Genomic DNA, 12,793 nt, shown 5'->3' with positions numbered 1-12,793 from the left:
AATGGTAATGCCTAGGTTTTCTTCTAGGGTTTTTATGGTTTTAGGACTAACATTTAATCTTTAATCCATCTTGAATTCATTTTTGTATAAGGTGTAAGGAAGGGATCCAGTTTCAGCTTTCTACATATGGCTAGCCAGTTTTCCCAGCACCATTTATTAAATAGGGAATCCTTTCCCCATTTCTTGTTTTTATCAGGTTTGTCAAAGATCAGATAGTTGTAGATACGCGGCGTTATTTCCGAGGGCTCTGTTCTGTTCCACTGATCTGTATCTCTGTTTTGGTACCAGTACCATGCTGTTTTGGTTACTGTAGCCTTGTAGTATAGTTTGAAGTCAGGGAGCGTGATGCCTCCAGCTTTGTTCTTTTGGCTTAGGATTGACTTGGCGATGCGGGCTCTTTTTTGGTTCCATATGAACTTTAAAGTAGTTTTTTCCAATTCTGTGAAGAAAGGCATTGGTAGCTTGATGGGGATGGCATTGAATCTGTAAATTACCTTGGGCAGTATGGCCATTTTCATGATATTGAGTCTTCCTACCCATGAGCATGGAATGTTATTCCATTTGTTTGTATCCTCTTTTATTTCATTGAGCAGTGGTTTGTAGTTCTCCTTGAAGAGGTCCTTCACATCCCTTGTAAGTTGGATTCCTAGGTATTTTATTCTCTTTGAAGCAATTGTGAATGGGAGTTCACTCATGATTTGGCTCTCTGTTTGTCTGTTGTTGGTGTATAAGAATGCCTGTGATTTTTGTACATTGATTTTGTATCCTGAGACTTTGCTGAAGTTGCTTATCAGCTTAAGGAGATTTTGGGCTGAGACAATGGGGTTTTCTAGATATACAATCATGTCGTCTGCAAACAGGGACAATTTGACTTCCTCTTTTCCTAATTGAATACCCTTTATTTCCTTCTCCTGCCTAATTGCCCTGGCCAGAACTTCCAACACTATGTTGAATAGGAGTGGTGAGAGAGGGCATCCCTGTCCTGTGCCAGTTTTCAAAGGGAATGCTTCCAGTTTTTGCGCATTCAGTATGATATTGGCTGTGGGTTTGTCATAGATGGCTCTTATTATTTTGAAATATGTCCCATCAATACCTAATTTATTGAGAGTTTTTAGCATGAAGGGTTGTTGAATTTTGTCAAAGTCCTTTTCTGCATCTATTGAGATAATCATGTGGTTTTTGTCTTTGGTTCTGTTTATATGCTGGATTACACTTATTGATTTGCGTATGTTGAACCAGCCTTGCATCCCAGGGATGAAGCCCACTTGATCATGGTGGATAAGCTTTTTGATGTGCTGCTGGATTCGGTTTGCTAGTATTTTATTGAGGATTTTTGCATCAATGTTCATCAAGGATATTGGTCTAAAATTCTCTTTTTTGGTTGTGTCTCTGCCTGGCTTTGGTATCAGAATGATGCTGGCCTCATAAAATGAGTTAGGGAGGATTCCCTCTTTTTCTATTGATTGGAATAGTTTCAGAAGGAATGGTGCCAGTTCCTCCTTGTACCTCTGGTAGAATTTGGCTGTGAATCCATCTGGTCCTGGACTCTTTTTGGTTGGTATGCTATTGATTATTGCCACAATTTCAGCTCCTGTTATTTGTCTATTCAGAGATTCAACTTCTTTCTGGTTTAGTCTTGGTAGAGTGTATGTGTCAATGAATTTATCCATTTCTTCTAGATTTTCTACTTTATTTGCGTAGAGGTGTTTGTAGTATTCTCTGATGTTAGTTTGTATTTCTGTGGGATTGGTGGTGATATCCCCTTTATCATTTTTTATTGCGTCTATTTGATTCTTCTCTCTTTTTTTCTTTATTAGTCTTGCTAGCGGTCTATCAATTTTGTTGATCCTTTCAAAAAACCAGCTCCTGGATTCATTAATTTTTTGAAGGGTGTTTTTGTGTCTCTATTTCCTTCAGTTCTGCTCTGATTTTAGTTATTTCTTGCCTTCTGCTAGCTTTTGAATGTGTTTGCTCTTGCTTTTCTTAATTGTGATGTTAGGGTGTCAATTTTGGATCTTTCCTGCTTTCTCTTGTGGGCATTTAGTGCTATAAATTTCCCTCTACACACTGCTTTGAATGCGTCCCAGAGATTCTGGTGTGTTGTGTCTTTGTTCTCATTGGTTTCAAAGAACATCTTTATTTCTGCCTTCATTGCGTTATGTACCCAGTAGTCATTCAGGAGCAGGTGGTTCAGTTTCCATGTAGTTGAGCAGTTTTGAGTGAGTTTCTTAGTCCTGAGTTCTAGTTTGATTGCACTGTGGTCTGAGAGATAGTTTGTTATAATTTCTGTTCTTTTACATTTGCTGAGGAGAGCTTTACTTCCCAGTATGTGGTCAATTTTGGAATAGGTGTGGTGTGGTGCTGAAAAAAATATATATTCTGTTGATTTGGGGTGGAGAGTTCTGTAGATGTCTATTAGGTCCACTTGGTGCAGAGCTGAGTTCAATTCCTGGGTATCCTTGTTGACTTTCTGTCTCGTTGATCTGTTTAATGTTGACAGTGGGGTGTTAAAGTCTCCCATTATTATTGTGTGGGAGTCTAAGTCTCTTTGTAGGTCACTCAGGACTTGCTTTACGAATCTCGGTGCTCCTGTATTGGGTGCATATATATTTAGGATATTTAGCTTTTCTTGTTGAATTGATCCCTTTACCATTATGTAATGGCCTTCTTTGTCTCTTTTGATCTTTGTTGGTTTAAAATCTGTTTTATCAGAGACTAGGATTGCAACCCCTGCCTTTTTTTGTTTTCCATTTGCTTGGTAGATCTTCCTCCATCCTTTTATTTTGAGTGTATGTGTGTCTCTGCATGTGAGATGGGTTTCCTGAATACAGCACACTGAGGGGGCTTGACTCTTTATCCTAATTGCCAGTCTTTGTCTTTTAATTGGAGCATTTAGTCCATTTACATTTAAAGTTAATATTGTTATGTGTGCATTTGATCCTGTCATTATGATGTTAGCTGCTTATTTTGCTCGTTAGTTGATGCAGTTTCTTCCTAGTCTTGATGGTCTTTACATTTTGGCATGATTTTGCAGTAGCTGGTACCGGTTGTTTCTTTCGAAGTTTAGCGCTTCCTTCAGGAGCTCTTTTAGGGCAGGCCTGGTGGTGACAAAATCTCTCAGCATTTGCTTGTCTGTAAAGTATTTTATTTATCCTTCGCTTATGATGCTTACTTTGGCTGGATATGAAATTCTGGGTTGAAAATTCTTTTCGTTAAGAATGTTGAATATTGGCCCCCCACTCTCTTCTGGCTTGTAGGGTTTCTGCCGAGAGATCTGCTGTTAGTCTGATGGGCTTCCCTTTGAGGATAATCCGACCTTTCTCTCTGGCTGCCCTTAGCATTTTTTCCTTCATTTCAACTTTGGGGAATCTGACAATTATGTGTCTTGGAGTTGCTCTTCTTAAGGAGTATCTTTGTGGCATTCTCTGTATTTCCTGAATCTGAACATTGGCCTGCCTTGCTAGATTGGGGAAGTTCTCCTGGATAATATCCTGCAGAGTGTTTTCCAACTTGGTTCCATTCTCCCCATCACTTTCAGGTACACCAATCAGACATAGATTTGGTCTTTTCACATAGTCCCATATTTCTTGGAGGCTTTGCTCATTTCTTTTTATTCTTTTTTCTCTAAACTTCCCTTCTCGCTTCATTTCATTCATTTCATCTTCCATTGCTGATGCCCTTTCTTCCAGTTGACCGCATTGGCTCCTGAGGCTTCTGCATTCTTCACGTACTTCTCAAGCCTTGGTTTTCACCTCCATCAGCTTCTTTAAGCACTTCTCTGTATTGTTTATTCTAGTTATACATTCTTATAAATTTTTTTCAAAGTTTTCAACTTCTTTGCCTTTGGTTTGAATGTCCTCCCGTAGCTCAGAGTAATTTGATCGTCTGAAGCCTTCTTCTCTCAGCTCGTCAAAGTCATTCTCCATCCAGCTTTGTTCTGTTGCTGGTGAGGAACTGCGTTCCTTTGGAGGAGGAGAGGCACTCTGCTTTTTAGAGTTTCCAGTTTTTCTGTTCTGTTTTTTCCCCATCTTTGTGGTTTTATCTACTTTTGGTCTTTGATGATGGTGATGTACAGATGGGTTTTTGGTGTGGATGTCCTTTCTATTTGTTAGTTTTCCTTCTAACAGACAGGACCCTCAGCTGCAGGTCTGTTGGAATACCCTGCCCTGTGAGGTGTCAGTGTGCCCCTGCTGGGGGCTGCCTCCCAGTTAGGCTGCTCGGGGGTCAGGGGTGAGGGACCCACTTGAGGAGGCAGTCTGCCTGTTCTCAGATCTCCAGCTGCGTGCTGGGAGAACCACTGCTCTCTTCAAAGCCGTCAGACAGGGACATTTAAGTCTGCAGAGGTTACTGCTGTCTTTTTGTTTGTCTGTGCCCTGCCCCCAGAGGTGGAGCCTACAGAGGCAGGCAGGCCTCCTTGAGCTGTGGTGGGCTCCACCCAGTTGGAGCTTCCAGGCTGCTTTGTTTACCTAATCAAGCCTAGGCAATGGCGGGCACCCCTCCCCCAGCCTCGCTGCCGCCTTGCAGTTTGATCTCAGACTGCTGTGCTAGCAATCAGCGAGACTCCGTGGGCGTAGGACCCTCCGAGCCAGGTGCAGGATATAATCTCGTGGTGCGCCGTTTTTTAAGCCCATCGGAAAAGCGCAGTATTCAGGCGGGAGTGATCCGATTTTCCAGGTGCCGTCCGTCACCCCTTTCTCTGACTCGGAAAGGGAACTCCCTGACCCCTTGCGCTTCCAAAGTGAGGCAATGCCTGGCCCTGCTTCAGCTCACGCATGGTGCGCGCACCCACTGACCTGCGCCCACTGTCTGGCACTCCCTAGTGAGATGAACCCGGTACCTCAGATGGAAATGCAGAAATCACCCGTCTTCTGAGGTGCTCACGCTGGGAGCTGTAGACCGGAGCTGCTCCTATTCAGCCATCTTTGCTCCTCCCAAGAATGTGTACTATTATTTTGAAAAGGATTATGATAAAGCTTACTTGCTTGGTTAATAGATAAATTGAATAGTGCACCTACCAACTTTTTCTATAAGGGTTAGATAGTAAATATTTTTGGCCTTTTTGGACTTAAAGTCTTGTTTCAATTATTCAATTCTGTTATGAAAAAACCCATAGACTATATGTAAAGAAACATATGGCTGTGTGCCAATTAAACTTTATTTACTTAGAGATGGCAGGCAAGATTTGGCCTAGGGTATAGTTTGCCAATCTCTGGATTAAACAATTAGTTAAACATATGGCTAGAGTAAATGACACATGCATATCTACATGTTAAAGTATTGACAAAGTATTTTGTCTTTTTCATCTTTCTAAAAGAATGGGCATATGGAAATTATTACTCTGATCTTCCTAATTAAGTTATATTTGATTTATTCATTTGTTAATTTTTCTGTGCTTTGCTTATTGGTATAATTTATATTTCTACAACTAATTACTGTCTGCAATATATCTGTTTTCCACCTAAGTATATATTGTACACTGTATGACTGCATTGAAATTTGATTCTTTTTAATATTTTTCACTCATACAGAAAATTTAATAATGTAAAAAGCTAAAATGGAATATTGTAATCCATCATTGTTTCAGTTACAATTGAGAAAGATCTGTTTATCAGGATTTATTTATTTCATTGGTTGATTGCTATAATTTGTTGTTTTGTCAAACTGTAACTTTGTATTTATGTACTTAAAGCATTAAGGATTCTAATTTATAACAGATTAATCTACTTCTGGCTTTGTTTTATTGTGAAATAATCTATTTACTTAAATTATTCTTTTGATAATAGTTTAATTAATTTGTCAGATAAATGTTTATATGACTCATACTAAAACCATACATTTCTTTCTTAAATGGTTACAGGCAAGAATTGGATCCATGTAAAGCTGAGCTGACTATTTTAGGGAGGAATACACAAACATGCGAATCTATCAATCATGTACTTGGAAAACCCCTGCCAAAATCAGGATCTGTCTTCATTGGTGGATTTCCAGACCTTCATGGGAAAATCCAGGTATTTCTATAGACGTTTTAAAATATTAATTATGTCATCATATTGAAAAATGAAAAAGAAAAACTTTAGAAATATTTTCTGGCTAGTGGGGCCATCTGCATGGTTTCAAAAAAGTTTTTGAGTGACTCTACTAACATATATATTTTTATCTATCGTACCAAAGTATAATAGAAGTTTACTGTTCTCGTTAAAAAATTGCTCCAATGTCAGTCTGTTTTTCCATCTTATGGCTATAGTATGTGTATAATATTTCTTAATACTATTTAGCATGTGTGATTTGTCCACTAAGATAGTGATTTTCACTGGATATTTCAATGGATTCACTTAATAACACACCAAAAATATAGTTTGAGAAAAGGAATTGGAAGACCATCCCCAGTCTCTGTTTTGTATGAGATTACCAAAATGTGAGAATATTTATTACAGAGTTTTGCCCACATGCCAGCCCACTCTCTAAATTTCCATTTAGATAATTAGCTTATTGTCTTCATTATTAAGCTATATTTAAGGAAAATAGCTTGAAAGCTGACTTAAATGCTATTATTTGGTTCCATTTTATGTTGTTGCAGCAAATTGCTTTAAAAATTTAAGGTTGTTTGTTAAGTATACCAGTAGCTTATTACATTTATTAATCTTTTCCCTTATTATATTTACCATTGCATTTTACCTATTTGAACATACTATTTTTATATTATTGGAAATATAAAATGCTATTGTTTCAAAGTCCCACAAATAATGCAAATTGATATACATACATCTACTTACTGTAAATATCACGACTCCATAGTATACAAGATAAAATAAAACAAAAATAGACATAAAAACAAAATTCACGACCATATTTGATGTGATATATATGCCTTTAAGGAAATAAGATAATTCTGTATCTGTAAGCACGCAGAGATTTAGATTCAGATTTACTCCGTTAGCAGTATGTTTATTGATCATTAAACAGATATTTGTGACTTTTTCTATAACATTAATGTGCTTCATTGACTTTTTCGTAAATGAAACCATTCTAAAATTTCCATGATAGTAAAAAATATGTTTTGTTTTTTTTTTATACACCAAGGCAATGACAGTTCCTGTCACATTGTTGGAGCTCAATGAACAGCTTTTAAATAGAGGCCTCAGTTAAAGAATGGATGAAACATAAATAAAACCTTTCATAATTTACATTTGTCCTCTTATTTCATAACTATATTTTTTCCCAAATAAAATATAAATTTTAATATAAAACTAAATTTGAGTATACATTAATTGAGTGTAATTTCTCAACTCAGCTACCCCTGAATATAAATATAGCTGAGCATTTACTTTATTATAAATATAAACATGCAGAAGCAATATAGAAAAATAGAAAAAGATGTCTTCTGACCTCTCTGAAGAAGTAGAGGAGTTGTAATTAGAGATTTGAAGAAAGATCAAGTGTCTTCCTTGTAAATAATATGTAGGCTGTCATTGTAGACAGAGACAATATTACATATACACAGGCTTAGGTAATGGAAAGGTCTGAGGGAGGGGGAGGTGGGGTAGACATAATTTATTATTATGGAGACATGGGGTTTGATATGAAGTGAGCAGAAAGAAGACTTGATTTTGGATAGGTGAGTGGGAGCCAGAGAATAATTAATCCTATGTAAAATGCAAAATAGTATATATTTACATATTGCTGCCATATACATATACTATACATTACATACTTCTTAAATGGGGGAGCCATTTAAAAAGTTTGAGTAGGAATTGTCATCATGCTATGTTCACTCTGATAGCAACCGAAGTGTACAACTGGAGGGGTTAGGACTACATCGTAAGAAATGGCAAAGTCAGGTTTATTCAGAATAATTAAACAAAAAAGGTATTTTGGCAATAAGGGTGGGAGAATAATTATGAATGCTATTAAACTTAAAAATAATTATTGGCAAAAAATATATAGAAAATTTGGAATTTTAATGACCAGGTTGGCTTATGTAACCATAGAATTTATAGTCCCATTCTCAAAATGGGGAATGAATCTAGGATTATTTATAGGGAAAACGGCAGGTTTATCATTGCATTTGAGTTGCTGATATGGTTTGGCTGTGTCCCTACCTAAATCTCACCTTGAGTTTTAATAATCTCCATGTGTCAAGGGTGGGGCCAGGTGGAGATAATTGAATCATGAGGGTAGTTTCCCCCATACTGTTCTCCTGGTAGTGAATAAGTCTCAGGAGATGTGATGGTTTTGTAAATCGGGGCTCCCCTGCACAAGCTCTTGCCCGATGCCATATAAGACGTGACTTTGCTCCACATTTGCCTTCCTCTGTGATTGTGAGGCCTCACCAGCTGTGTGGAACTGTGAGTCAATTAAACCTCTTTCCTTTATCAATTACCCAGTCTCAAGTATGTCTTTATTAGCAATGTGAGAACAGACTAATACAGTTGCTTTTGGGCAGAAATGATTTTCAAATATTTAACAACTGGCTTGCCATCACCACTAATCCATCAGTCCTTTGTGTGTGTTCCTGCTGAATATCATTCCTGTTAGTGGAATGTTGTGAGGCACAAGGCATTTGAAATATGGGCCTTCGGTTCACAGAAGATCATTAACATATGGCTGTGGGAGTCTGCACAGGAGATGGTGGAAGCCATAATAACTGATTGAATTGATTTTGAAGATTAAAATAAAAGAAGGCTGAGAATTGGGAATCAGCAATCAAGAACTAGGCTAAGAAAGAGGTACATGCCAAATTAGTTAAGGAATAGAGAGGCTGGCAGTAGACAAAGGAAAAAAATGTCACAAGAACCAAAGATGGAAAAAGAAGCATCTGTTGAACACCAGTGTTACAAAAGTTCACCCACCAGTTTCTGAAGAAAAATGTTAACAAAAATCAAATTGTAATATTCTGAGGAAGAATAAATGAACTGGAAGAAGCAACAGAGTGGTTTTAGGTTATTTTTCTAGAAGCTTGTTAATAAGTCAGAGAGGTTGTTATGTAGGGGAGGACAGAGTTTTGAAATTTCAGAAAGATGATGATAATAATTGACTATATTTCTAAAGACTTTTTCTCCTAAAACCTTGTCTGAAACATTGGCCTTTACTAAAGGATTATCTCACTAAAAAACTTGATATTCATCCTGTGATGTAAGGGAACTGGACATTTGTTATAGTCAAACTTGGAGGAACATTCAGTATTTGGACCAATAAAGTTACCTTGAAATTAAAAAGGCAGCCAGCTAAGCAGGTTTTCCCTCCTTGTTAAATATGCTGTAGTTGAAAGATTTTATGTCAGCCCCTCATTGATTTTTTATTCTTTTTTTATACTGTTACAGTGTCACAGTAACTATGTGTGTATGTGTGTGTGGTACAATATGTATGTGAGACATACACTTATATTGCTCTATACCAGATGACTGATACAAACTGTAAAACGTATCTAGATGATAATACTTAAAGAGAGCTCGTATGATGAATCAGAAAAAGAAAGATAGGAAATTCAGCCTTCTGAATATGTTTCTGGGCAATGCAACTCCTCTGAATATCTAAGTATCATGCAGGCTCTATCTAATCGTTGTGTTCTGATTAAAAGCTGTTTAAGCACAGTGGGCTGTTAGTGCTCAGAAAATTAAAAACAACAGGTTTGTAATATAAAACACTAAGGAAAAGAACTATAGTTGATTCCTCGAGCCAAGAAGTGTTAAGTTACATTTATGCTCTCACCCCTAAGTTTCCAATAATGTCTTTCTGAACTGGCCAGAGCCCCTCCACATGATAAGAGTCCCTAATCCAATGTGTATGTGCTGACAGGTTGTTTAATGCTTCCTTTAACAAAATCACCCAGAGCTCAGTATGTGAGAAGAGAATGAAACAGACACTTTCAATTTTGTGCCTGGGGTGTGAAAAACTCTGCTTCCCCTGATGACCATAAATGATGACAACTTTCAAGGTCTGAGAGTAAATGCCTTCTCTCTGGTGGTAGAAAAACACTTTCCTTGGTAGTGCTTTAATTGCTTACACTTTTCAGTGCATGGACTCTTGCTTTCGGGTCCAAGTTAGTTAAGGACACCAAATCTTAATTCCTAGTAAATGCAGATGTTACCAGCTATTCTCTTTGCTAAGTATGAGAGGAAAAAAAAATTATGGAAAGAAATAAATATTGTTAATCAATTAGATTTGTTTTTTATATATGCAGAAGTTGATATTATAAGTTCTAGAAAGATGCTACCTTTTTTTCAGATGCAAGTAAGTCACTAGGATTGAAAACACATGTGTGATTGCATGTACTATTATATTTGACTGGAATTTTTGAAGAATTAGTGACCGACTCCAAAAATCTAAACATTATCTTAATTTTCAAATTAGTTTATAATTTCAACACAGTAAAGAAGTTTAATAATTTAATTTTTTTTTAATTTCTAGTGAATCCATTTGGAAATAGGGACACTGGTAAAGCAAATAAGTGTTATGCACTTCATGTATGTTCAAGACATTGACTTACAAAAAGTCAATAATTAGTTTGCTACATTCACTTTTATAAAAAGGCCTGTCAGTCATTAGCCATCAAAATCCTTTAGCCAAAATAAATTACTATTAAATGTCTAAAACATAAAAACAGGATTCTCTTTAAGGGCTTGTGAGAGATTCCTGAAGAACAAATAAAAAAAGAAACCACTTCAGTTATCTGTAGAAAATTTGGGTTGCTTATATTACTTGTCCCAGCTTATCAAGTTAGAGACATTATATGTATCTAATGGCACCTCACTAAATGTGTTTATGATATTCTGTAAAAGGATGCGTGTCAACCTTTTTCAGCTCTTCAAAGACACTTGTCTAATGGACACAAAATAATTAGAAAAAATTAAAACACACCATTGAAGAAATCAAGAAAGGTAACAACATTCAACACTTTTGGGTTCTGTAAATTATAGGGATAAAAGTTAATCATTACCCTGTCCTCATTTTCTGTCCAACAATGTGTAAAAAGAGAATCACTGCACAACAAATATAAGTCTCTTAAATAGCCATTTATAGGGGTCCACTTACTGGTGAAAATAAACCCAAACCTCTGATAAACATAAGCAAAGTAATAGAGACATCAAGGTTTCACTGCCATGTTTTATGACCCATTGCTCCTTCTAGAAGTTATGTGGTAAATGATTCATTCATTCACCCATCTGCTTATTCCGCTGGACTACCATTTGGACTTGGGCATCTGGTGTCTATTCTGCTGAGGGCACTTAATCACAAATCAAGACATTATCAGATGCAGACTCATCCAATAAGAATTATTTCCCATTCCTTGCACGTATAAGAATCACTTTCAATTTACAATTTATGCCTACATGAGGACCCACCTTGTTTTTTTGTTTGTTTGTTTGTTTGTTTGAGACAGGTTCTCACTTTTGTCACCCAGGCTGAAGTGCACTAGTGCAATCTCGGCTCACTGCAGCCTCGACCTCCTGGGCTCAAACAATCTTCCCACCTCAGCCCCCCTAGTAGCTGGGACTACAGGCATGTACCACCATACCCTGCTATTTGAATTTAATTTAATTTTTATTTTTTGTAGATATGGGGTTTCTCTATGTTTCCCAGGCTTGTCTCAAACTCCTGAGCTCAAGTGATCCGTCCACCTCAGCCTCCCAAATAGCTAGGATTACAAGCATGAGCCACCGTGCCCAGGCAGGCCTTGCCTTTCTTAGTGAGGCCATAATACACCACGGATTGGACTCCACTCCCTGGAGCAGCAGAAACTGGCTCCTACCCAACAGAAGGAAACCTCTTTTCCCACCACTCCACTTTTTCCCACCCACCACTCTTCCCATTTTTTACTCCGATGCATCTTTTTTTCAGCTCTGCATCTATGTATTCCTGTCCTTATAAAACTCTTGAGTGCCAATAGTCCGGAAGGGCCTGTCCCTGGATCTGTCTCCACTCAAGATTCTCTCTTAATCTGAGTGTTTTCAACATCCTTCAGACCTCTGTTTGATCTCTCCATTTGTGTGTGCTTCTAGTTTGAAACAGTCTCCATTAATTTAATCATAGTTTCTTCTATTCAAGCACTCTCTGGTTTAGATGTACCACTGTATTTATATCATCCTAATTATTTAATCTAATTAGAAAATGCAGAAATAAACTGTACATTTGCACATGTAAACCTATGAAGATGTGAGAGGGAGATGTCAAGCATCAGCCTCAGACTTCTGGATTAAGCAACTAAATGGAGGTGAGGGTCATCACTAAGATGGGGAAGATTGAGAAGAAAATATTTAGGGGAGAATAACAAGATAATTAGTTTGGACACTTTTAAGTTTGAGGTATTTCTGAGGCTTGTAGGGAAGGTTACCAAGTTAACACTTACATTCATGATTCAGGAAGTTCTCAGGCTATAGTATTTAAATACGTGAGGCCAGATGACATAACCTCAGGAGAGAGTGAAGAGAATGAGATAGGAAGGCCCAGAACAAAGTCCTGAGGAAATCTGACATTTAATAAGAAAGTAATTCAATATCAGGCAGAAAAACAGGCAGAGGGGCAAGGGCACAGCTGAGAAAATGTATTATCATTAAAGCCAGAAGAACAAAGTTTTGAGAAGGAGGGGCTGTTCAGTCTTGCTGCAGTGAAGTCTAGCAAGAATAAGGGCTAAAACTGAAACTAAAAATGAAAAAACAAAATAGAATAAGGGCTGAAAGACATCCATTGGATTCTTTGATATGGATATTATTAATACACTTATAAAAGAAATGACCACCTCTATTAAAGCCTATGATGATGAGTAAAGGAACACCATCTGTATTCTTTTAAGAAC

At 37.3% G+C, this 12,793-nt stretch overlaps 1 protein-coding gene across 1 annotated transcript in view; it reads left to right on the top strand.

The window, feature by feature from the left end:
* The window catches only part of LOC129534467 (protein eyes shut homolog), a 154,623-nt gene extending 147,470 nt beyond the window's left edge, over positions 1-7,153 (top strand). Inside the window, exons 6-7 of the mRNA XM_055391598.2 lie at positions 5,858-6,008; positions 7,081-7,153. Of these exons, the coding sequence (XP_055247573.1) occupies positions 5,858-6,008; positions 7,081-7,146 (217 nt within the window). The 3' untranslated portion in view covers positions 7,147-7,153. The remainder of the gene's footprint in view (positions 1-5,857; positions 6,009-7,080) is intronic.
* The last annotated feature ends 5,640 nt before the right edge of the window (positions 7,154-12,793 follow it).

This window comes from Gorilla gorilla, chromosome 5 (assembly GCF_029281585.2).
Source record: "Gorilla gorilla gorilla isolate KB3781 chromosome 5, NHGRI_mGorGor1-v2.1_pri, whole genome shotgun sequence".
In the NCBI taxonomy this organism is placed as follows: domain Eukaryota; kingdom Metazoa; phylum Chordata; class Mammalia; order Primates; family Hominidae; genus Gorilla; species Gorilla gorilla.
This window is presented reverse-complemented; position numbering and strand designations above follow the sequence as displayed.